The sequence below is a fragment of the Geotrypetes seraphini genome, chromosome 8, assembly GCF_902459505.1.
Source record: "Geotrypetes seraphini chromosome 8, aGeoSer1.1, whole genome shotgun sequence".
Classification (NCBI taxonomy): Eukaryota; Metazoa; Chordata; class Amphibia; order Gymnophiona; family Dermophiidae; genus Geotrypetes; species Geotrypetes seraphini.
The window spans coordinates 84,285,503-84,310,258 of record NC_047091.1 but is presented as its reverse complement, the minus strand read 5'-3'; the positions used below and the strand labels follow the sequence as shown (position 1 = coordinate 84,310,258).

At 47.2% G+C, this 24,756-nt stretch overlaps 1 protein-coding gene across 4 annotated transcripts in view; it reads right to left on the bottom strand.

Moving 5' to 3' along the window:
• Window positions 1-24,756, bottom strand: part of RANBP3 (RAN binding protein 3) — a 413,886-nt gene that overhangs the window by 361,282 nt on the left and 27,848 nt on the right. For 3 of the 4 annotated variants that reach the window (XM_033955562.1, XM_033955564.1, XM_033955565.1), the window contains exon 2: window positions 20,212-20,267. In XM_033955562.1, coding sequence (XP_033811453.1) covers window positions 20,212-20,267 — 56 coding nt within the window. Of the gene's footprint in view, window positions 1-15,382; window positions 15,466-20,211; window positions 20,268-24,756 lie in introns of all 4 variants that reach the window. The other variant, XM_033955563.1, reaches the window with a different exon arrangement.

The window sequence follows — 24,756 nt, the reverse complement described above, 5'->3', positions numbered from 1 at the left end:
CTTTACTGCTTTTACTCTTACTCTGAAATGGCACGGCCACGTACCTGACCGTATTTGGCGCCTTAACCCTACTCTTTATCTGGATAAGAAGTTTCATACCTATCTGACTGAAGAGTGGGCAACCTATTGTGCTACCAACATGGGTGGGGAGGTGTCTGACACTATCTTCTGGGAAGCCGCAAAGGAGTTTCTGCAGGGTCGGATTATCGCTTATACAGTCCACCAGCGCCAGCAGCGAGAAACAGAATTCTCACTCACTCAACAATTGAGTCTTCATAAGAGCGATCTCCTCGCGCAGCCCTCTGGAGAATCTCGCGCTGCATATCAGACCATAAGTAAAAGGATTGACACCTTGTTGACTGAACGGGCCATGACTGATATCAATGTTTATAAGTTTTGGTTATATAAGTGGGGTAACAAGGCAGGTAAATTGCTGGCCAATCTGGTGCGGCCATTTCGCAAGGCGACTCACGTGTCCCGCATTCGGGAGGGCCCGCACAATGTTCACTCTGAGAAGACAGAGATTCACGATCAGTTTGTCCATTTTTACAAGGAGCTGTATAGTCCTGGCCCCTATGATCTAGAACAGGGATCTCAAAGTCCCTCCTTGAGGGCCGCAATCCAGTCGGGTTTTCAGGATTTCCCCAATGAATATACATTGAAAGCAGTGCATGCACATAGATCTCATGCATACTCATTGGGGAAATCCTGAAAACCCGACTGGATTATGGCCCTCAAGGAGGGACTTTGAGACCCCTGATCTAGAGCAAGGGTAGGGAACTCCGGTCCTCAAGAGCCATATTCCAGTCGGGTTTTCAGGATTTCCCCAATGAATATGCATGAGATCTATTTGCATGCACTGCTTTCAATGCATATTCATTGGGGAAATCCTGAAAACCCAACTGGAATACGGCTCTCGAGGACCAGAGTTCCCTACCCCTGATCTAGAGGCTCACGACTCCTTCTTTCGCAACCTTGTCCTCCCCTAAGGTGTCTGATGCCCATCTACAGCTGTTAAATGCACCTATTTCATGTAAAGGGTTTATCGCTGCCGTGGGACGGTTGAAATTGGCGAAGGCTCCTGGACCTAATGGCATGGGGCCTGAGTTTTACAAAATCTTGAAACCTCAGATAGGGCCTGCTCTGGTGGCTATGTATGACGATATGCAGTCCACTGGTCGTATACTCCCTGAACAAAGCCATGCCCATGTTGTAGTCTTACCAAAACCGGGATGAGATCCTGACCTGATGGGGTCTTACCGGCCCATTTCTTTGCTAAATCAAGATATGAAGATCCTCAATGCAATTCTGGCGAGCCAGTTGGCCCAGGTGGTCCCCTTCCTGGTTCATGTCAATCAAGTGGGCTTTGTGCCCGGGCGATTTGCCTCTTCTAATATACTGAGGGCATTAGTGAAACTTCGTGAGGGTAAGAATATAGCGGGTGATCTCCTGGCCAGCTTGGATGCTGAGAAAGCCTTCGACAATGTGACCTGGCCTTACCTATTTGGGGTGGTGCAACAGTTTGGTATCAAGGGTCCGTTCCATCAATGGATTGTTAGCTTGTATACTGCTCCTATGGCCCAATTTCTTATCAATAAACGGTGTACTGAATCGTTCCTGTTGTATCAAGGCACGCGGCAGGGTTGTCCTCTATCCCCGCTTTTATTTATTTTGTCTCTAGAACCCTGGCCTACAAAATTTGGACCAGTCAGGATATTTGGGTGGGCTCTGAGGAATGCAAAATCACGCTCTTCGCTGATGATACGTTACTGTTCGTGGGCAATGCAACGGAGACGATTCCCTGCTTGACCACTCTTATTGGGGACTTTGGTACCTTTTCGGGCTTTTGCATCAATTTTGGTAAATCTGAGGCTATGCCTGTCTCCTCCCCTTGTATATCACGCCATGACCTGGCTTTCCCATATCGCTGGACGGGGGGGGGGGGGGGGGAGCTTAAGTATTTGGGGATCTTCCACAGTGCGGATTGGCCTAGCGTTTATAAACGTAACATCTCTGATAAACTGCAGCTTTTGAAGGATTGTTGCGCTTGATGGGGGGGATTTTCCCCTCTCTTTTGCAGGTAGATTTGCCCTTGTGAAAATGGTCTTGCTCCCTAAGCTTCTTTACCCTTTGCAAATGATCCCTCTTTGGATCCGCAGTACAGATGACCAATCATACCGGTCGTTTATCGGATCGTTTATCTGGCATAACAAGCAAGCGCATATCGCAAGGGACCCCAAAGTCCCTCCTTGAGGGCCACAATCCAGTCGGGTTTTCAGGATTTCCCCATGAATATGCATTGAAAACAGTACATGCACATAGATCTCATGCATATTCATTGGGGAAATCCTGAAAACCCGACTGGATTCGGCCCTCAAAGAGGGACTTTGGGGACCCCTGGCGTATCGGCTGGTGGAAGCTAACCCAACACAGAGATAGGGGGGAGTTGGCCTTGCCAGACCTTCGCTTATATAATGTCGCCGCTCTCATGCGCTGGATGCATGAGCTCTTCACCATTGGGTCTCGCTTTGCCCCAGAGGGACTTTTCGACTCTTGGATGGCTCCTTATTCGGCACTTGCTTGCCTCGTTTGCCCGAAGTGGAGATGTACCCACCTTGGTATTCATTTGGTATGGCTAACCCCCTTGAGGAAAGTGTTGTCCTGGTGGCGTCATCGAATTGGTAAAGGGCAGGGCAACTGGGCCTTTCTGCAGCTTAGTCAGAGTCCTGACTTTCTGTCTGGGGTGGGGGCACCTGGGGGCATTGGAGACCGATTTGGCGAGCATCTTTGTTTGGGTTATGTGCCCTCCTCGGGACCCAAGTCTTCCTCTTTTCCCTCGTATGACCTACTCCGCACCACCTGGGACTTGACTCATATGCCATTTTTTTGCACACCTACAGTTGAGACATTACTATCTGGCCGCTCTACGGTGCCAGTCGGGGGGCAACCAATTCCTGAAAGTGGATCAGATTTTCATGTCTTTACCCGCTGCACTCAACTCTTTGTTATTTTGGTATGGGACGGCGCAGGCGGAGAGGGAAGACACTCAATTGATCTCTTTGGCCTCTAAATGGTCCCTGGACTTGGGGGAGGAGATTACTCCAGGGGTGCTTCAAACTTGTTTCTCTAATATATCTCGGGGGGCGTGCAGTGCTTGCCTGCAAGAGCTTCAATTTAAATTGCTCCATCGTATTTATTTTACTAGGTTGTGGGGGGTGCGGGCGGGTCTCTGGGAGTCCGCTGATTGTGTAAAATGTAGTCATCTGCCTAGGACCTTATTGAATATGATCATTGAGTGTTCCATTCTGGGCACTTATTGGAATGGGGTGCTGGATTTCCTTGTCAAGATCCTGGGGGTGCCGGTTCAATGGTCCTATGGGATTTTGGTTTTGGGCCATGATGCAGAGCTGCTGAACCAGGGGTTGGGTGTGGACCACTGGCACTTCCTCTATGTCGCTATTCTTGCAGCCAGGCGAGGAGTGCTTCGCCTGTGGATGGATGGGGCAGCCCCAGAGCTGGTGTGCTGGAAGCAGTCCCTCTGAGAGCTGGAACATTGGGAGTTGCGCAGTGTGGGGGGGAGTCAGGTGGGCCCTCACTGGCTATATGGGTCGCTCTGGGAACGGGTCCTGGCTGAAGATGCTCCTTTGTGAAGTTGGTATGTTTCTACTTCTACAGTCGCTGGGGGGAGAGGGGGGCATGGGGTGGTGGGCGGGGGATTTCTGTTTCTCTGTGGTGGGGTTTAGGGGGTGGTTACCTCAAATTATGGGAGCAAGCTTGCAGACAGTGTTTTCTCTCCTTTCTGGTTCGTTGTGTTTGTGGATGGCACTTTGTTTGGCTTTGGCCCTTTCCCTTCTGCGGAAGACTTTTCTCAATTCATTCTGCTGGTTACTTTTCTGTTCCTCTTCATTAGCGCTGTTTGGGATTTGACTTGTGTACTGCTTTGTTGCCCAGCACTGTGCCTGGATACTGTTTGGGTGTTCTTGCTCTGTTTGTTTGTTTGCTTCACAATAAAGATGTATTAAACCAAAAAAAAAAAAAAAAAACAAACAATAAAACACCAAATCTATTTCAGAAGAAACCCCCATAAAGGCTATTGTTCAAATCAAGAGTTCAAGTACGTAGCATGAGGGGTAAGAAAGTGAAAGGAGGGAACAGTGCCCAAATATGGGCAACTGTAAATATGGTCAAGGGTCTAGAGAATAAGGGGAATGGGAGAAAGTAATTAGGGGTGGAGAGACAGGAAGTAGGTGTGAAAGTTTTTGAGAGGTTGTGAACTGTACTGCTCTATCCAATGAGCAGACAGTCAGGAGGGGCTAACGAAAGATTGTACTTACTATATATTCAATTAATGTACTATGAAAGGTATGTCCATCTTGCCATTTATCTGTGCAGAGGCACCCTTTTTGGCCAAAAAGTAAATAAATTTCACCAGTCTTACTTTACCCAAAGTCTCTTGAGAGTTTTCTCATCCTGTGGGCAGCATTTCTCACAATAGTTTGAGGCATATCATATCATTAATCATTCAGAAGAAGCTACAGTGGCTTTGAACTGATGAGACTTCACTCTGAAACTGAGAAGAATATCTACTTCTTGATAACTGAATTGGATACAGTTTGCTAGTTTGTTTTGTGACAGAAGTACCCTTTCTATCAGGATTACCGTACATACTCGAATCTAGGATGAGATTTTTGGGCCAAAAAAATGGCTCAAAAATGGGGGTCTCATCCTATATTTGGGTCATCAACCCAACCCCCTCCCGGAAGATATGGCTGGCTGGGACAGGAGGGATGCCTTCTGTCTCCCGTCCCGGCCGACTAACTTTTTTTTAAACCCCACCCCCACCCCCCTTTTTGCGCCATTTTTAATCTCTGGTGGTCCTGCGGTGTAAGGGGCAGGAGCAATCTTTCTGCGCCTTGCCCCATGCTGAGCCTCTCCATCTCCAGTTCCCATTTTGCAGCCAGCAGCACACTCAACAGGGCCAAGCTTTTGGTGCTTCCTGCTCGGTCCCCGCGCTGCTCTCTGAATGGCCGCTGCCAGTTCTCAGGGTAACAGTGAGACCACAGCTCAAGCTACCATGTGAGTCCGTGTGCACTCTGGCTGGGGGAAGCGCTCAGTCAGTGGCACCAGTCAGTCGCGGCTAGCGCTGCGCGAGCGGGTCAAGCTGTGAGGTACCTGTGGGGAGTGAGTGAAGGGAGAGGCAGCCCGAGTCAGAGCCTCTGCCGCCGAGAAGGGCTGCTGCAAGGAGCTCAGCCTCCAGTATTGTCTCTGCGCCCGGAAAAAGCAGCGCACCACCGCCACAGCATGCCACTCGCATAGCTAGCCAATCCCTGGCCCAACATGCCGCTGGTCTAGCACAACCCAGAAAATGGACAGAGTGGGGCTGAAGAAAATGCAAAATATTCAGTAATCCAAGTCAGACAGGAACGGAAGGCCCAAAACAGCTGGGGGAAACGCAAGATTAATCCTTCCCCTGAGTTGCATACCATCAAGGCAAGGGCCTCTTCCAGAACCCAGCGCGGACAGGTGTCGACCAAGAGCACTATGGTTTCCTGGATGATCTCCCGTGTTTGGTGTTAAGTATGGCCTACAATAGCACCACCGGCAGCATCTACCAAGAACTATCAAGGCTCAAAGTGAGCAAAGCCATGGGACCAGATAAACAACATCCCAGAGTACTTAGGGAGTTGAGAGATGTCCTTGCGGAACCGTTAGCTACGCTCTTCAATCTTTCCCTGAGTACAGGAAGAGTCCCATTGGACTGGAAAACAGCTAACGTCATTCCGCTGCACAAAAAGGGATGGAGGATGGAGGCTGAAAATTACAGACCAGTAAGTCTCACATCGATAGAAACATAGAAACATAGAAAAAAGCAGCAGAAAAGGGCTATAGCCCACCAAGTCTGCCCATTCCAAGTATCCCCCCCTGAATTTACTCCCTTAAAGATCCCACAAGAGTATCCCATTTTTTCTTAAAATCCGTCACGCTGCTGGCCTTTATCACCTGGAGTGGGAGTCTGTTCCAATGATCCACCACTCTTTCGGTGAAGAAGTACTTCCTGGAGTCGCCATGAAACTTCCCTCCCCTGATTTTCAGCGGATGCCCTCTGGTGGTCGAGGGTCCCATGAGCCAGAAGATATCATCTGACTCGATGCGTCCCGTGATGTATTTATACGTTTCAATCATATCTCCCCGTTCTCTTCTTTCCTCGAGTGAGTACAGTCGCAATTTCTTTAGTCTTTCTTCATATGGGAGATCCTTGAGCCCCATGACCATCCTGGTGGCCGTTCGCTGAACCGACTCGATCCTCAGCACGTCCTTTCGGTAGTGTGGTCTCCAAAACTGAACACAGTACTCCAAGTGTGGCCTCACCATGGCTCTGTACAACGGCATCATAACTTCAGGTCTCCTACTGACGAAACTTCTGCGGATACATCCCAATATTTGTCTTGCCCTGTAGGAAGCCTTCTCCACTTGATTGGCAACTTTTATGTCCTCGCTAATGATCACTCCTAGATTGCGTTCTTCCGTGGTCCTAACCAAGGTCTCACCATTTAGTACATAAGTTCTACGCGGGTTTCTCTTACCCAAGTGCATTATCTTGCATTTTTTAGCATTGAAGCCTAGCTGCCAAGTATTTGACCATTGTTCCAGCAGCAGTAGGTCATGTGTCATATTATCAGGTAATAAGCATCTGCCTACTATGTTGCAAAGTTTGGCGGCGTCGGCGAACAGCGATACCCTTCCTCTAAGTCCTTGCGTCATATCTCTTATGAATAAGTTAAATAGAATCGGGCCCAGGACCGATCCCTGCGGCACTCCACTGATCACGTCCGACGCTTCAGATGGGGTACCGTTCACCACCACCTTCTGAAGTCTGCCGCTCAGCCAATCCCCAATCCATGTAGTTAGAATGTCTCCTAATCCTATCGATTTTAGCTTGTTCAGTAATCTTCGATGAGGGACGCTATCAAATGCTTTGCTGAAGTCCAAATATACCACGTCCAGTGACTCTCCGGCGTCCAGTTGTCTAGTAACCCAGTCAAAAAAGCTAATCAGATTAGATTGGCATGATCTACCCTGGGTGAACTCGTGTTGGTGTGGATCACGTAGTTTTTCTTCGTCTAGGATTGTGTCAATATGCTGTTTGATCAGTGTTTCTATGAGTTTACACACTATAGACGTGAGACTCACTGGTCTGTAGTTTGCTGTCTCTGTCCTGCAGCCCTTTTCGTGGAGTGGGATTACATTGGCAGTTTTCCAGTCCAAGGGGACCCTTCCTGTGCTTAGGGAAAGATTGAAAAGAACAGATAATGGTTCTGTCAGGACTTCCCTTAACTCCCTGAGCATTCTGTGATGTAGGTTATCCGGTCCCATGGCTTTGTTTACTTTGAGTCTTGATAGTTCGTTGTAGACACTACTGGGCGTAAATATGAAATCTTGAAACGGGTCTTTCCGGTTATCTCCCGTCTGAAGCTGAGGACCAGCTCCCAGTGCTTCGCGAGTGAATACTGAACAGAAGTATTGGTTTAGTAATTCTGCCTTCTCTGAGTCTGATTCTGCAAATTTACCGTCCGATTGCTTCAAGCGTACTATCCCATCTTTGTTTCTTTTCCTGTCACTGATATAGCTGAAGAAAGATTTATCCTCTTTCTTAATTTTCCGTGCTAGCTCTTCCTCCATTCGGAGTTTGGCCTCTCTGACTGCTGTTTTGACAGCTTTGGATCTGTCTAGATAGTCCTCTTTTGCCCCCTCTCTCCCTAAATGTTTGTAGGCGATAAATGCGTCTTTTTTCTGTTTAACTAGTTCTGAAATTTCTTTACTGAACCATTGGGGTCTTTTGTTTCTCCTACTTATGGAAACGTTGATTACAACACAAATTAGATAAAATCCTAAACAATGAGAGACTAAGGGATCCCCACTAACATGGATTTACAAAGGGAAGGTCCTGCCAATCCAATCTGATCAGTTTCTTTGACTGGGTAATGAAAAAGCTAGATATGGGAGAGTCCCCTGATATTGTGTACTAGAGAATGACACGGTGGCGGTTTACCCGCGGCCACCACATTTTAGCCGCGGGTCACCGCCGAAAACGGGGAAGAAAACTAGCAGTCGCTGCGGCGACGGGGACAAGGCCATTCACCGCCCGCGGGGCGGTGAATGGGTCTTGTCCCCGCAGTGAGGCATGAAGGATCGCACGGTCCCCGCAGCTCACACCCGCCTGCCCAATCGATTCTAGTGTTTAGCCAGCTCTCTCCCTTCTCCTCACCTTAGTTTGTATATTTTCTTTTTCGGCGACCCGCACGCTATCAGAGAGCCGCGCACCCGCTGCTGCTCAGTTTCGATCTTCTGCTCTGACGCAACCGGAAACAGGAAGTTGCAGCAGAGCAGAAGATTGAACACTGAGCAGCCGCGCGTGTGCAGCTCTTTGGGAAAGCGTGCAGGTCGCTGAAAAAGAAAGCCTGCAAATTAAGGTGAGGAGAAGGGAGAGAGCTGGCTAAACACTAGGATCGATTGGGCAGGCGGGTGGGGGCTGCGAGGACCGTGCGATCGCTAGTGTTCCCGGCTCAGACTGTAAGGAGGGAGTGAAAGGGAAAAGGATTCTGGGCCAAGGGGATGAAAACGGAAAGAAAAACCCACAGCAGGAAAGAAAGGGAAGGACAGGCAGGTGAGCCAGATGCTAGAAGCAGGGGGGGGGGGGAAGAAAGAGGGAAAAAAGCTAGATGGGGTTGAAAAGAAGAGACACACTGGTATGGAAGAGGAAGATAGGGGAAATCTGGACACAGGAAGGTAACAGAAAGAGGGGAAATTATGTGCATTGGGGCATAGGGACAGAGACAAAAAGGGGACATGCCATGTGGATGGAATATGGACACAGGGGGGGGCAATGGCAGATACATAGGGGAGATATTAGAAAAGTATATAAAATCGTACCCGTTTGAGGCTTTTATGTATGCAGCAGTGACGGTGACGGGGCGGTGAATGGGATGGCAGTGGCGGTGACGGGGCGGTGAAGAGGATGGTGAGACGGGGACGGGGCGGTGACGGGGATGGTGAGACGGGGACGGGGTGGTGACGGGGATGGTGAGACGGGGACGGGGCGGTGACGGGGACCAATTTTTTCACCGTGTCATTCTCTATTGTGTACTTGGACTTTAGTAAGGCTTTTGACAATGACCCACACCATAGGTTATTGAACAAGATGAGTTTGATGGGATTAGGGGAAACATTGACGGCATGGATTAAAGACTGGCTCAGCGGCAGACTTCAGAGAGTGGTGGTAAATGGTACTCCCTCCGAAATGTCGGAAGCGATCAGTGGAGTGCCGCAGGGCTCGGTCTTGGGTCCCATCCTATTTAATATCTTTGTACAGGACCTGTCTCAAGGACTTCGAGGCAAAATTGCATTATTTGCCGACGACGCTAAACTGTGCAACATAGTGGGCAAAAGCACAATGCCCGACAGTATGACACAGGACCTACTCTTACTGGAACAATGGTCCACAACTTGGCAACTGAGTTTTAATGCCCAAAAATGTAAAGTTATGCACCTTGGCAGCAGAAATCCATGCAGTACTTACACTCTGAATGGTGAGACCTTAACAAGAACTACTGCAGAACACAACCTAGGAGTAATCATTAGTGAAGATATGAAGACTGCCAATCAAGTAGAGAAAACTTCATTCAAGGCTAGGCAAATGTTGGGACGCATCCGAAGAAGTTTTGTCAGCTGGAAGCCCGAAGTTGTAATGCCGTCCATGGTGAGACCTCATCTGAAATATTGTGTTCAATTTTGGAGGCCACATTATCAAAAGGATGTGCTGAGAGTGGAGTCGGTTCAGCGAATGACCACCAGGATGGTCTCAGGACTCAAGGATCTCTCATATGAGGAACATCCAGGTAAGTTGCAGCTATACTCTCTCGAGGAACGCAGAGAGAGGGGAGATATGATAGAGACGTTCAAATATGTAACTGGCCGTATTGAGGTAGAAGACGATATATTTTTCCTTACAGGACCTAAGGCAACAAGAGGCCATCCGTTGAAACTCAGGGGTGGGAGATTTCATAACAACACTAGGAAGTATTTCTTCACTGAAAGGGTGGTTGATCGTTGGAATAATCTTCCATTCAGGTAATTGAGGCAAGTAACGTGCTCGATTTTAAGAAAAATGGGATAAGCATGTAGGTTCACTTCGTGGAAGTGATTAGGGGGAGGGTCCTTAGAGTGGGCAGACTTGTTGGGCCAGTGGCCCTTTTCTGCCATCATATTCTATGTTTCTATATGTTTCTAAGGGTATCCATTGTTCCCTAACCATATTTTCAGTCCTTTTACCTTAATTTTAAAGTTCTGAGGTGGTTCTCACTTAGGTGGGCATTTCTAGGACTTTGCCGAGTTTTACTTCCGGGTTAGAGATTTTTAAACAGCCTGTCGCAACTTACCACTCTACCACCACAGGGGAGGGGACAGAGTACAGGGCGAGGGGCTGGGTGCAAAGCCTGACAGGGAAGGGGGGACAGGGTGCAGATCCTGGTACGGAGTGAGGGGGGGCTGGGTGCAGAGCCTGGTATATATTAGTACACAATTTGGTTCAGAATGTTTTTTTTCTTGTTTTCCTCCTCTAAATCCAGGGTGTATCTTATGGAGCAAAAAATACGGTATACACACAACATAATCTTATTAACAATACATAATGGTTAAACACAAAATTAAACTACACAAAGCACACTGTATGCTTCTCAACATTCATTTCTATCAGAACACAGATAACCACTTTGCAAATACGGGACCACAAACTAAAAAGTACTAATATATAAAAAACGAAACCCTAAGATTCAAGACTCTGCATACAGTACCACCCCAGAGAAATAGAAACAAATGCATTTCTTCCTAAACAGTGCAAAATACAGACAGCAGATATAAATTATCAAAATTGACACAATTCAATTACTAAACAGAAAATAAAATCATTTCCCCTACCTTTGTTACCTGGTGATTTTGTTTTTCAAACCATCTTTTCCTAGTCTCTGAATGCACTTCCTTCTGTCTGTGCTCTTAGCTGTGTATCCAGGGCCACCTTATCCATTTGCTGTTTTTCTCACCTTCACTTTCTGCTATACATCTATCTTTAGCATTAACTTTTAACATTCTTCTTCCATTTTTCTAATTTCTTCTCAAAATATATCTACTTTTCCATGTCTTCCCTTCCCATCTATCCATGTGTATCATCTCCTCCCTCTTTCTTCTCCCCTATTCCCATCTATCCATAAGAACCATTTCTTCTTATCTCTTCCCTGCCGCACCCATTGCTGAGCACCATCTCCTCCCTCTGTCTCCCATTCCCCTCCATTCCTGTGCACCATCTCATCCTTCTCCCATGGTCAGACAACTCTGTCTTTCCCTTTCCCTCTCATATGGTCTGGCATCTTTCTCCTCTCCTTCCCAAAGCCTGGAATCTCTTTTCTTTCACATGGTCTGGCATCTCTCTCTCCTTCCCTCCCTCTTCCCAAGGTCTAACATCTCTATCCTCCTCTCCTCTCTTCCCTGCAGTCTGGCATCTCTCCTTCCTGCATTCTGGCATCTCTCTCTCCCCTCCTTCCCATTCCTGTGGTCTGATATTCCTCTCTTCCCCATGCATCTCTGCCTCACTCCGCTCCTACCACCATGCCAATAATTCTCTCTCCCCCTCTCTGCCCCATCAATTCTCCTCTTTCTTCATCTCCCCATGTGCACCATGCTCTCTTTCCCTCTCTCAGACACCCAATTGCACCTTTCTATTCCTTCCATGACCTCAGCATCTCTTTCCCTCTATCATAAGAACATAACATAAGAATTGCCGCTGCTGGGTCAGACCAGTGGTCCATCATGCCCAGCAGTCTGCTCATCCTAACTGAGACTAGCCCTATCAGTTTACGTCCTTGTTCAGCAGGAACTTGTCTAATTTTGTATTGAATCCCTGGAGGGTGTTTTCCCTATGACAGCGTTTCAGTTTTCTACCACTCTCTGGATGAAGAAGAAATTTCTTACGTTTGTACGGAATCTATCCCATTTCAACTTTAGAGAGTGCCCTTTCATTCTCCCTACCTTGGAGAGGGTGAACAACCTGTCCTTATCTACTAAATCTATCCCCTTCAGTACCTTGAATGTTTCGATCATGTCCCCTCTCAATCAACTCTGTTCGAGAGAGAAGATGCCCAGCTTCTCTAATCTTTCGCTGTACGGCAGCTCCTCCAATCCCTTAACCATCTTAGTCGCTCTTCTCTGGACCCTTTCGAGTAGTACCGTGTCCTTCATATACGGGGACCAGTGCTATACGCAGTACTCCAGGTGAGGACACACCATGGCCCGGTACAGTGGCATGATAACCTTCTCAGATCTGTTTGGGATCCCCTTCTTTATTATTCTTACCTTTCTGTTCGCCCTATTACCCGCCACCGCACATTTCATGGACGGCTTCATCGATTTGTCGATCAGAACTCCCAAGTCCCTTTCCTGGGAGGTCTCTCCAAGTACCGCCCTTGACATTCTGTGTTCGTGCATGAGATTTTTCTTACCGACATGCATCACTTTACACTTGTCCACGTTGAACCTCATCTGCCAAGTCGATGCCCATTCCTCGAGCCTGATTATATCACGTTGCAGATCTTCGCAATCCCCCTGCTTCTTTACTACTCTGAATAACTTTGTATCATCTGCAAATTTAATCACCTCGCTCATCGAACCTATGTCCATATCGATTATAAAGATGTTGAAGAGCACGGGTCCAAGCACTGAGCCCTGCAGCACCCCACTGATAATGCTCTTCCAGTCCGAGTATTGTCCATTTACCCCCACTCTCTATTTCCTATGATCCAGCCAGTTTTTAATCCACATATTTCACCCTCGATTCCTTGGCTTGCAATTTTACGAAGTAGTCACTCATGCGGAACCTTGTTGAACGCCTTCTGAAAGTCCAGATATACAATGTCGACTGGGTTGCCCTTGTCTATCTGCCTGTTCACTCCCTTGAAGAAGTGCAGCAAGTTTGTCAGACAAGATCTGCCTTTGCTGAAACCGTGCTGGCTGGTCCTCATCAGACCGTGTCCGTCAAGGTGATCAATCAGTGCCTTTACCATCTTTCCCAGTACCGAGGTCAGACTCACCTGTCTGTAGTTTCCCAGGTCTCCCTTCGAACCTTTTTTGAAGATCGGTGTAACATTCGCCACCTTCCAGTCCTCAGGAATCTTTCCCAGTTTGATCGACAGATTGGCTATTAGTTGAAGCAGTTCAGCTATGGCCCCTTTCAGTTCCTTGATGACCCTCGGATGGATGCCATCCGGTTCCGGGGATTTATCGCTCTTGAGTCTATTAATCTGCCTGTATACCTCTTCTAAACTGACCGTTAACCCTGTCAGTTCCCCATTTTCACTTCCAGCATATATGCTGTGTATATCCTCCTGTCTGCAATTGCTTTGTCCTCGTTTAGCGCTCCTTTTGTTCCTTGGTCATCCAACGCTTCCTTCGATGGTCGTTTCCCTTTAATATATCAAAAGAACGGCTTGAAGTTTTTCGCCTCCTTGGGTATTTTTTCCCCATAGTCTCTTTTGGTCCCTTTTACCGCCTTATGGCACCTGCGTTGATGTTGTTTGTGCTTATTCCAGTTTTCGTCCATTTTTTATCTTTTCCATTCCTTAAATGAGGTTTTTTCATCTCTGATCGCTTCCTTAACCTCTACAGTGAACCACGCCGGTTCTTTATTCTTTTCCCTCTTTGATCCCTTGTTGATACGCAGTATATATAGATTTTGCGCCTTGGTGACCGTATCCTTAAAAAGAGACCAAGCTTTCTCTAACGTCTTTACAGTGTTTATCCTCTTCTTAATCTTCTTCCCCACCATGCATCTCATTCCTTTGTAATTCTGCGCATGCATCTGCGCATGCTCAAGGCCTTCTGGCTCTCGTTCTCTGAGCATTTGCGCATGCCAGAAGGCCGTGAGCATGCGCAGATGCTCAAGGCCCATACCAGGCAAGAGGTGGGAGATTTCTTTTTCAGTGGCACAACCTGCAGATGGGGTAAGGAGTATGTTTGCGAGGAAGGGCGGGCAGATGCCGCTTTCAGCACGGGAGTGCGATGCGGTTCTCGCGGGGGGCATTCTCGGGGGGGGGGGTGCGATGCCGGTTAGAGCGAGGGGGAGGTGCTCGTGTAGCGGAATATGCTCGGTTTGCGAGACAAAAGTTTGCTAAGTGTTTTACTCGTCTTGCAAAACACTCGCAAACCGGGTTACTCGCAAACCGAGGTTCCACAGTACATATAAAAACCTGAGGTGGAGTGGATTAATACCATTGAAATTTATACAGATATGGCCCCAGCTACATTGTGACGATGACATGAGAACCACGGGTTCGCAGATGTTTTACAGCAAAAAAAAAAGCTCCAATATTGCTGGCTGTACTCTATCAGTATTGCTTTTACTGCAAGAAAGAACTGAAGCAATTGTTCAATACAGGACGCTTTGTGAGGCTGGGTTATAAGTGCCTGCAGACTCGAGACTAACTGTTGATCAGGCAAACTCTGCACTGGAATCTTCAACGGATAGCTGGTGGTGCTTACATGTAGAAGAAAATGTGCCAAACATGGGATAGGAGGCAATGTTTTGTTATTTATTAGGAATTGGCTATTGAACAGAAAACAGAGAGTAGGGTTAAATGGTCATTTTTCTCTCAGTAACTCCTTGAGTTGGTAAGACAGCTGAAGACGTGCGCTGGAGTGCAACTGTTCCTTACAGATAAAGGCCTTAAGGAGATAACCATAGGAGGGACCTGGTACGGTCCTATGGTGAGGCCCAAAAAAATTGCCCCAAACCATCCTCCACTGAAGCAATCGGAAACTGCACCATCAGCCAGGTGCCCAGTACCAAGAGAAAGCCGAAGGGCTACAGGAGCCGAAGCTAATAAGCTGAAGGCTAACTGTTGATGCTATAATCATCCCAAGGCAACAAAATTCTCATAGAGCTACAAGACAGTGCCATTGCACACAAAATGGAGCCTGCAACGCTATTTGAAGTGAATGGCTGCCCCATGCCAGCAAGGAGTCCTCAGCTCCCAATGTCCCATGTGAACATGCGAAGGGCCATGTCAGAATGACTGACACACTGCAAAAATGGACAATGCATGAACATACCCCCAGAAGCTCATGCAGAGGGGAGAAGGAGGGAGGAGACAGCATAAGAGGGGGAGAGATCTGGCACCACCAGGTGTACCCCAACACAGGCACTTTTACCAGCCCAGACAAACTCAACTGAATCAGGGAGTCCAGGACAGGAGCCATAGAAGCAGGAGAACCAAAAGCTTGTGAGAGACCGTCCACCGCCCACTAGAGATAGAGAATACTGGCTGATCAAGGAGCATACCTGCCCTATAAGAGAATTCAGGCTGGTGTACTCTATCTCCACCTGCTGGTAGCTGATCATAATCCACAAGTCTTTGGATTCATCTGCTGATGAGGACAAGAAAGAATCTGCAGTTCCACAAGGTACAACAATTACAGAGTTTACACAACCAAAGTATACTTACAGCTACCAAATAAAGTGATCAGCTTTTAATGCAGGGGAGACTCGGGCAAATTCCACTCAGATCAGCCCTTCTATTGTCATAGATCACCCACAGCATAGATCAGAGGCCTCAATATCCAAAGTTCACAACACAAAGCATTACAGTACATCTTATTTTTTAAAAGTAAAGAAAGTTATATCTGGAAAGGTAGCAAATGCAAAAGGATCCACAGTTTAACAACCAGGGAGGAAAAATCTTGGAATACTATGCAGCCTTTTTGATAGGCATTAGAGAATGACACGGTGGCGGTTTACCCGCGGCTACTGCGTTTAGCCGCGGGTACCCCGCCAAAAACGGGGAATGAAAATTAGCAGCCTCTGCGGGGACGGGGACAAGGCCATCACCGCCCCGTGGAGCGGTGAATGGTCTTGTCACCGCAGTGAGGCATAAAGGATCGTGCGGTCCCCGCACCCCCATCCGCCCACCCGCACGCCGGCTCGATCGTTTAACCAGCTTCCTCTCTCCACCTCACCTTAGTTTGCCGGCTTTCTTTTTCGGCGACCGGAATGCTTTCAAAAGAGCCGCGCACGCGCGGCTGCTCAGTATTCAATCTTCTGCTCTGACCCAACCGGAAACAGGAAGTTGCAGCAGAGCAGAAGATTGAACTTTGAGCTGCCGCGCATGCGCGGCTCTTTGAAAGCGTGCCGGTCGCCGAAAAAGAAAACCGGCAAACTAAGGAGAGCTGGAGAGCAGTAGCATACCAAGGGGGGGGCGGGAGGGGCGAAAAAGGTAATGGCGCCAGGCCTTGGAGCACCGAGGCAGACCGCTTCTCCCCCCTCCCAGCCGAACCCCCGCTGACCCTCCTATCTCCCCCCCCAAGTGAACCTTTCCGACCCTCCCAGAGAAAGCAGCAAACCTCCCTCCAGTAGCGTCGACTTTCTCCTCCCTCTGCCGCATCACTGATGACGTCATCAGTGACGCGGCAGAGGGAGGAGAAAGCCGTGAAGGAGGTTTGCTGCTCTCGCTGGGAGGGTCGGAAAGGTTCACGGGGGGGGGGGAGATAGGAGGGTCAGCGGGGATTCGGCTGGGAGGGGGGAGAAGCGGTCTGCCTCGGTGCTCCATTACCTTCTTCGGGCAGCAGCAGCGTTTACAATTCGCTGCTGTTGCCGGCTTCAGGCCTTGTTCTCTGCCGGGTCCTGCCTACTTCCTGTTTTCATGAAGACAGGACCCAACAGAGAGGAAGGCCTGAAGCGGGCAACATCAGTGAATTGTGAATGCTGCTGCTGCCCGATGAAGTTCAGGACATCAGGACATCGAGGAAGGAGCAGGGTGAAATCGGCTGCTGGCTTGGGGGTGAGGGTAGGGAAAGAATCGTGGAAGTGGAGAAATTGGCACGATGGCTTTGTGGGGGCTAGGGGGAGAGAGAAAGAAAGGAAAAAATAAAGAGGGGGGCAGGGGGAGAGAGAAAGAAAGGCAGAAATAAAGAGGGGTCAGGGGGAGAGAGAAAGAAAGGCAGAAAGAAAGAGGGGGACCAAGGGGAGAGAGAAAGAAAGGCAGAAAGAAAGAGGGGAGCCAGGGGGAGAGAGAAAGAAAGAGGGGGGGGCAGGAGAAGAAAGAAGGATCAGAAGAAGGACCAGAGACTCATGAAATCATCAGACAAAAAGGTAGGAAAAATGATTTTATTTTCAACTTAGTGATCAAAATGTGTCCGTTTTGAGAATTTATATCTGCTGTCTATATTTTGCACTATGGCCCCCTTTTACTAAAACGCAATAGCGGTTTTTAGCGCAGGGAGCCTATGAGTGTCGAGAGCAGCGTGGGGCATTCAGTGCAGCTCCCTGCGCTAAAAACCGCTATCACAGTTTAGTAAAAAGGGAGGGGGAATATTTGTCTATTTTTGTATAGTTGTTACTGAGGTGACATTGCATAAAGTCATCTGCCTTGACCTCTTTGAAAACCCGCGGAATATAAATGATAATTAACATTTTCTCTGCGAACAGCGTGCTTTGTGTTTTTAAAATTTTATTGTTGGTAGATCATTTTGACTTGGCCACAAAGGTAAGGGGGAGGGAGGGAGGGGAGCTGCTGAAAGACATCTAGTAATCCTTGCATGCTTGACTGTGCAGGGAATTATTTTTGTAAAATCATGTTTTGTTATGTGACTGGCATTATCTAGACTTTAATTTCTATGAATGAATAGAATGAAAATGATATAAAATTACTTGCTTGCGGGGACCACGTGTTCCGGCTCACACAAGGAAGGAGGGGGTGAAAGGGAAAAAGTTTCTCTTCCTTGGAAATAGATTCTGAAGTGACCTCATCAAAGAAGACCAGCACTAAATGTACAAGAAATCCCTTAAACAATGTCAAAAGAGCCCAAAATAGAAAACTGCTACTGCCTTGAGACTCCATTATTGAAGGAATCAACTTGAAATTAAAGAATGACACGGTGAAAAAATTGGTCCCCGTCACCGCCCCGTCCCCGTCTCACCATCCCCGTCACCGCCCCGTCCCCGTCTCACCATCCCCGTCACCGCCCCGTCCCCGTCTCACCATCCTCTTCACCGCCCCGTCACCGCCACTGCCACCCCATTCACCGCCCCGTCACCGCCACTGCAATCCCATTCACTTTTCTTTATTTACGTATAAAGGAAACATTCTTTAAAACTTTAAAACTTAGTTAAATATTAGTTAATAACTATACAAAAACAAAACACGCAGAGAAAAAATTAATTAATATAAATTCTCAAAACTGACACATTTTGATCACTAAATTTAAAATAGTTATTTTTCATACAGTTTTTCAATCACTAATCTTCCACCACCCCTGGGGCTAGCAATACAAAAACAAACACGACATGTACTTTAAATGCTTACAATGTTAGCCTATATGGTAAGTAGACGCGGCCGCTGTACCTAATCGCGGCAAAGATCTCCCTGCCGTGATTAGCATAGTGACCGCGGCTACGGCTGCAAGTCTCCCCTCCCCCCAGCGATCACGGCAGGAGGGCACCCAACCCCTCCTGTAGACCCCCCCAACGGCCCTCCCGACAATCGCAGCAGAAGGGTACCCAACCCCTCCTGCCGGTCCTCCCAATGGCCTCCCCTAAGATCGCTGGCAGGAGGGTACCCAACCCCTCTTGCTGGACCCCCCCCCCCCAACGAACCCTCCCACCCCGGAACCCCCTTAGTCTTACTTTCCAAGTTGGACCGGACGGCTCCTCACACGTATGGCCAGCAGGCTTGCCTCCGTCCAAATGAGGCGGGCCCGCCCCTAGCCTGCCCAACCCACAGGATCCTAGGGCCTGATTGGTCTAGGCACCTAAAGCCACTCCCGCTATAGGAGGGGCCTTAGGTGCTTGGGCCAATCAGGCCCTAGGATCCTGTGGGTTAGGCAGGGGAGGGGAGGGGCGGGCCCGCCTCATTTGGACGGAGGCAGGCCTGCTGGCCAGACGAGCGAGGAGCTGTCCGGTCCAACTTGGAAAGTAAGACTAAGGGTGGTGTTTCGGGATGGCGGGGTTTGTTGGGGGAGGGACCGGCAGGAGGGGTTGGGCACCCTCCTATTGGCGATATAGGGGGCCGTTGGGGGTGCCGGCAGGAGGGGTTGGGCACCCTCCTACCAGTGAGGGCGATCGTCGGGGGGGGGGGGGGCGGGTTCTATTGGAAGGAAGGGTTGATCTGACAAATGAGGAGCACGGTGAAAACACAGGTAAATTGCGGTTCCTAGAGGGGGGGACATTGGCCTGCGGGGACAAATCTATTCACCGTTTTTGCAGTCGGTGAAAGGATTTGTCCCCGCGTCTGCGGCGATTTGCTAATGAGGTCACCATAACCCGCAGCCAAACCGCAGCCACGCAGCGGTTCGCTGCGGGGATCGCTCCCCGTGTCATTCTCTACTTGAAATCACAGAAGAGACAGGAAAAGGTTAAATGCCTCATGGAATCCTCAGGTACAAAACACAAACCAAATTGTGAATGAAATCAGAGCAGACAGTAAGAATTATAAAATTGATGTCATTATCCATCTGGAAAAAAAGGCGTACTAGAAATAATGACTCAGCAATACAATTTTCAGAAGTTCTATTTGCTCATGGTAAGGGAGAAGAGAGACTGCTAGTGATGGTGGGGGGACTGATAGAAGATATGAAAGAAGGGTGGTAGAAAGGAACAGATGGTAAAGGAGGGAGGGAAGGGTGGTGGTGGAAAGGAATAGAACAGACATTGAAAGAGGGTAGAGAGGAACAGACCCTGAAAGGAAATGTGGAAGGCAGAGTGGGGAGAAGACGCTGGAAGGGAAGAAGACAGATGCCAGACTATGGGGGAGCGGAGGGAAGAAAATTGGTGCTAGACCGGGACGGTGACGGGGCGGTGAATGGGATGGCAGTGGCGGTGACGGGGCGGTGAAAGGGATGGCGGGTGACGGTGACGGGGCGGTGAATGGGATGGCAGTGGCGGTGACGGGGCGGTGCAGAGGATAGTGGGCCGGGGACGGTGCAGTGACGGGGACAGATTTTTTCCCCGTGTCATTCTCTAATAGGCATTTAGGACTCGCACAGCCTCCTTAAATATTTTTAAGTTAATCACGTTGTTTGAGCTTAAGATTCATATGGATGCACACTGAAAATCTTTAAATTCTATACAGGTTTCATTGTACATTAGTCCAGAAATGGAGTAGAAGAATACCTTACCTTCTGCCCTTTATCCTTCTGAAACACAAAGACAGGAGGAGCAATGGCAGGCTTCTCTGTTAGAAGAAGATCAACAGTAATTATAAATTCAGGTACCAGTGTCAAGTACTTTAATACTCACATTAAACAACATATAGGCCAGAATGCATACATTATAAATACAAATTATGACTTACTGGATCATTTTCTTATCTTTAGTCAGTAACATCATTCTACATGGTTGGGTGCTATCCTTTCCTACCAGCAGACTCTTCTATATATCCTTCCCACTATGTAATCCTTGTTTTGCAACCTGTCATGTCCTTAATTTACTGTGAGTTTTTTTGTAACCCATTCTGAGCTTCCAGGAGGATGGGATAGAAATTGAAATAAATACATAAATTAAATCAATAAATTCTACCAGTGACACCATCAGTATAAACTGGGATGCACCTTGAAACAGTCCAGCATGCATCTGCCCAAGTAGCAGGTAGTTTCTTTTATACTGCACCCATGCCCCATCAACCACTGCAACTGCAATGATCATCAAATGAGCAAAACACTAGAGTGGCTCACTATCCTGCTTATACCAGGATAGTGAGCCACCTGTAGCAGATGTTCTCTGAGGATATCATGCCAAGTATTCTCACATCTAGATGACAACATCTGACAGAGCCCGTTGCAGATGTTGTAATTAGCAACTAGAAAAATTACAGCAGCGTCCCACCACACATGCGCTGCTGCCTTCCCGCCCAACACATGAGTGTAGATTATCATATATACTTGAATATAAACCAGGATTTTTGGCCCAAAAATGGGGGTCCCAGTTTATATTCGGGCTAGTGCCCAGGGCTCACCCAATTCCCTCTCAGAATTATTGCAGGCCTCCAATGGGCTATCAGGCTCTGTACTCTGTCACCCCTCCCTGCCCTATCCATCGTACTTCCTCTGCCGCTGGAATCCCTGGTGGTCCAGAGGTATAGTGGGCAAGAGTGAGATTTCCACACTCCTGCCCTGCTGCTAACCCAGTCAATCGCTGCAGTATCTTCTAACAATCCCCTCGGTTCGACAATTATTTTATGATACCACATGCAAGACTATTTATTCAGTGGTTGAATCCACTTTGTGGAACACCCTCCCTTTGGGCCTGAGACAGGAGAATAATCTTAGCAAATTCAAATCCAGCCTTAAAACTTTTCTTTTTAAAGATGTCTATGAGATTTATAGCTAGAACTAAATGCATATGAGACTCAGACAATGGCCACATATCAGACAATTCCCCTCTCCCTGTTCTTCCCATTCCCCCTCCTTTTATTTTTATGAAATGTATCCCATCTATTTTCAATACTGAAAACCGCCAACGCTCGACCCCCCTTGAAATCCAACCAAATTTTACAGGGGTGTTGCCTAGGGTCTCAAATGAAACTCTGCAAAAATTTTTGGATCTATCTCAATTTAGTGAGGAGCTAGGGGTAGTTGAACAAAAGCAATCAATCTTCTCCCATGCCTCATGTGACCTAAAACACCAATTTTGCTTAAGACCTGAGGCAGAAGGAAACTACCTAGGAGTCTGAAATTTTGCAGTTTGGTACAACACCTTGGGGCAGGTTTCTTTGCCAAGTTTGAAATCATTTGCGAACGTGCTTCCATTTCTACAGGTCAGCAAAGTAGGTACAAAAATTCACGAATGAAAATTTTTGGCAAAGTTTGGCTCCATACTGCTGCTGGTAGGTAAGTCAGCTGAGGGTACAACTTTACCAGCAAACATGTACCATGAGGTACTTCCAAGATTTGCAAAACGAGCTTTTACAGTCAAGTGAAGTTGAAGATATGATCTTCCAAGAAATATGGCTTTATGCATTTATTTAAATTTTCACTGCTTTTCAGATTCAAATATCTCTAACAGATTAGGGGGGGGGGGTTGTTTGTTTTTTATATCATTTGAAAGAGCATGTTTTTTGCTACAGAAGCTATCTTGTTTCATCTTGGACCTGATCTTTCTTTGATGACAATTGATGGTTTAAAGATAAGTATTACTTGCTTGCGTAAACATGTTATGTTGAAGGGTCATTGGTATTTCATTGTGAATGTGCAGTGGAACTGTATTGATCTGAAAACTCATAACCAAGCTTTGTAGCCACAAGTACTTGTCTCATACTATGCTCAGCATTTTACAAACTTACTGTGCACTTTTGCAAGATGACAGTCAAAACATGAATTGGCTTGCACAAACTACTTACTGCGTGCAAGCCCAAACACATAATCATGTGATTCACAAGAATGTACGCATAGCTGTAGTAGTATGTCTGATGCATGCAGCTTTTCTGAATATGTTCTGACTTGCAACTATTACAGCACAGTGGCTATATGAACAAGTCTGGCTTTAAGGTTCACCATGACCTTATAACACCATGACTTCATTATTTGATAATGCTTGCCTTTGGCGTGTTGCTTTCCATCTATTCATTCTGTGAAGCATCTGGTTCTTCCTCTAGTTAACTAGGCTATGCCTGTGTGGATTTTGGAAACTAACTCTGCACTTGCTGACATGTACAACTTGCTTTGCTCTATTTTTATTGTGTTCTCACATTGATATTTTTCACCTTACTTTTATTCTGTATTTTTAGGTGACTTATCTTATGGAGACTAATAATAAGCTAGAGCCCTGCAGTATTGGAATCTATGATAGTTCTGAGTGCAAGAACATAAGAACATAAGCAATGCCTCCGCTGGGTCAGATCTGAGGTCCATCGTGCTCAGCAGTTCGCTCATGTGGCAGCCCAACAGGTCCAGGACCTGTGCAGTAATCCTCTATCTATAGCCCTCTATCCCCTTTTCCAGCAGGAAATTGTCCAATCCTTTCTTGAACCCCAGTACCGTACTCTGCCCTATTACGCCCTCTGGAAGCGCATTCCAGGTGTCCACCACACGTTAGGTAAAGAAGAACTTCCTAGCATTCGTTTTGAATCTGTCCCCTTTCAACTTTCCGAATGCCCTCTTGTTCTTTTATTTTTCGAAAGTTTGTAGAACCTGTCCCTCTCCACTCTCTCTATGCCCTTCATGATCTTGTAAGTCTCTATCATATCCCTCTAAGTCTCCTCTTCTCCAGGGAAAAGAGTCCCAGTTTCTCCAATCTCTCAGCGTATGAAAGGTTTTCCATCCCCTTTATTAGACATGTCGCTCTCCTCTGAACCCTCTCGAGTAACGCCATATCCTTCTTAAGGTATGGCGACCAATATTGGATGCAGTACTCCAGATGTGGACGCACCATCGTCCGATACAACAGCAGGATAACTTCTTTCGTTCTGGTAGTAATACCCTTCTTGATTATACTTAGCATTCTATTCGTTCTCTTAGCGACTGCTGCGCACTGTGCCGTCGGCTTCATTGTCATGTCCACCATTACCCCTAAGTCCCTTTTTGGGTACTCTCCTTCAATAACATCCCTCCCATCGTATAGCTGTACCTTGGTTTCTGCTTCCCACATGTAGTACTTTACATTTCTCAACTTTGAACTTCATCTGCCATCTCGTCGCACATTTCCCTAGTTTGTTCCAAGTCCCTTTGCAATTCTTCGCAGTCCTCTTTAGTGCAAGCTCCACTGAATAGTTTGGTGTCGTCCGCTAATTTTATTATCTCGCACTTCGTCCCTGATTCTAGATTCTATAAATATATTAAATAGCAGCAGTCCAAGCACCGAGCCCTGCGGAACACCACTTGTGACCCTCCTCCAGTCCAAGTAGTGGCCCTTCACTCCTACTCTCTATTTCCTACCCGCCAACCATCTACCTTCTATTCTGGAGAAAGCTGCTTGAAGCTTATTTCTGATTTCTCTTTGCCTGACCAAGAATTAATTAAAAGATGCTCTGGACTTTCTACTTTGTCCGTGGAATCTAATACCTGTACTTATCATGAAGCCTTGATTCTGATGAAGTTTGAATTTCTACAGAAAAACTGCTGTAATCTGTTCAGAAAACAGAATCACAGCAATATCAAAGGTCTATGCCCAATTGATCTTCCTGCAGCTGATCATTTAAAAGTTATCACAAAGCACAAGTTTAAACCAGGTCAAAAGCTTTGCCCAAGATGCAGGCAAGACTTGCGTGTCAAACTGCAAGATCTAAGTAGCCCCAAGTCTGATTCTGAAAGTGATGACTCTACCAATGCATTTGAAAACCTCAATGTCAGCTTTTTACCACTAGGAATCTTTCCTCTAAAGATTCAACGGATTAGCAAGCAAAATTCCTTAAGTTATGCTAAATGCAAACTCTCTGAAGCCCACTTCTTCCTTGTCTACTTCTGCAATTCTGATATCCAAAGCCTATGCATGATCAGTGACTACTTGCTGTTCATGCATTTTGAGGAAGCTTATTCTGCATCTGAAGGAAGTCTTTCCTGTCTTAAGCCATATTCACTACTTTAGTGATGGTTCTGCTGCACAATATAAAAACTTCAAGAATTTCATTAACCTCTGCAGCCATGATACTTACTTTCAAATTACTGCTGAGTGGAACTTCTTTGGAACAAGCCATGGCAGATCTCCATGTGATGGGAACAGCCAAGCAT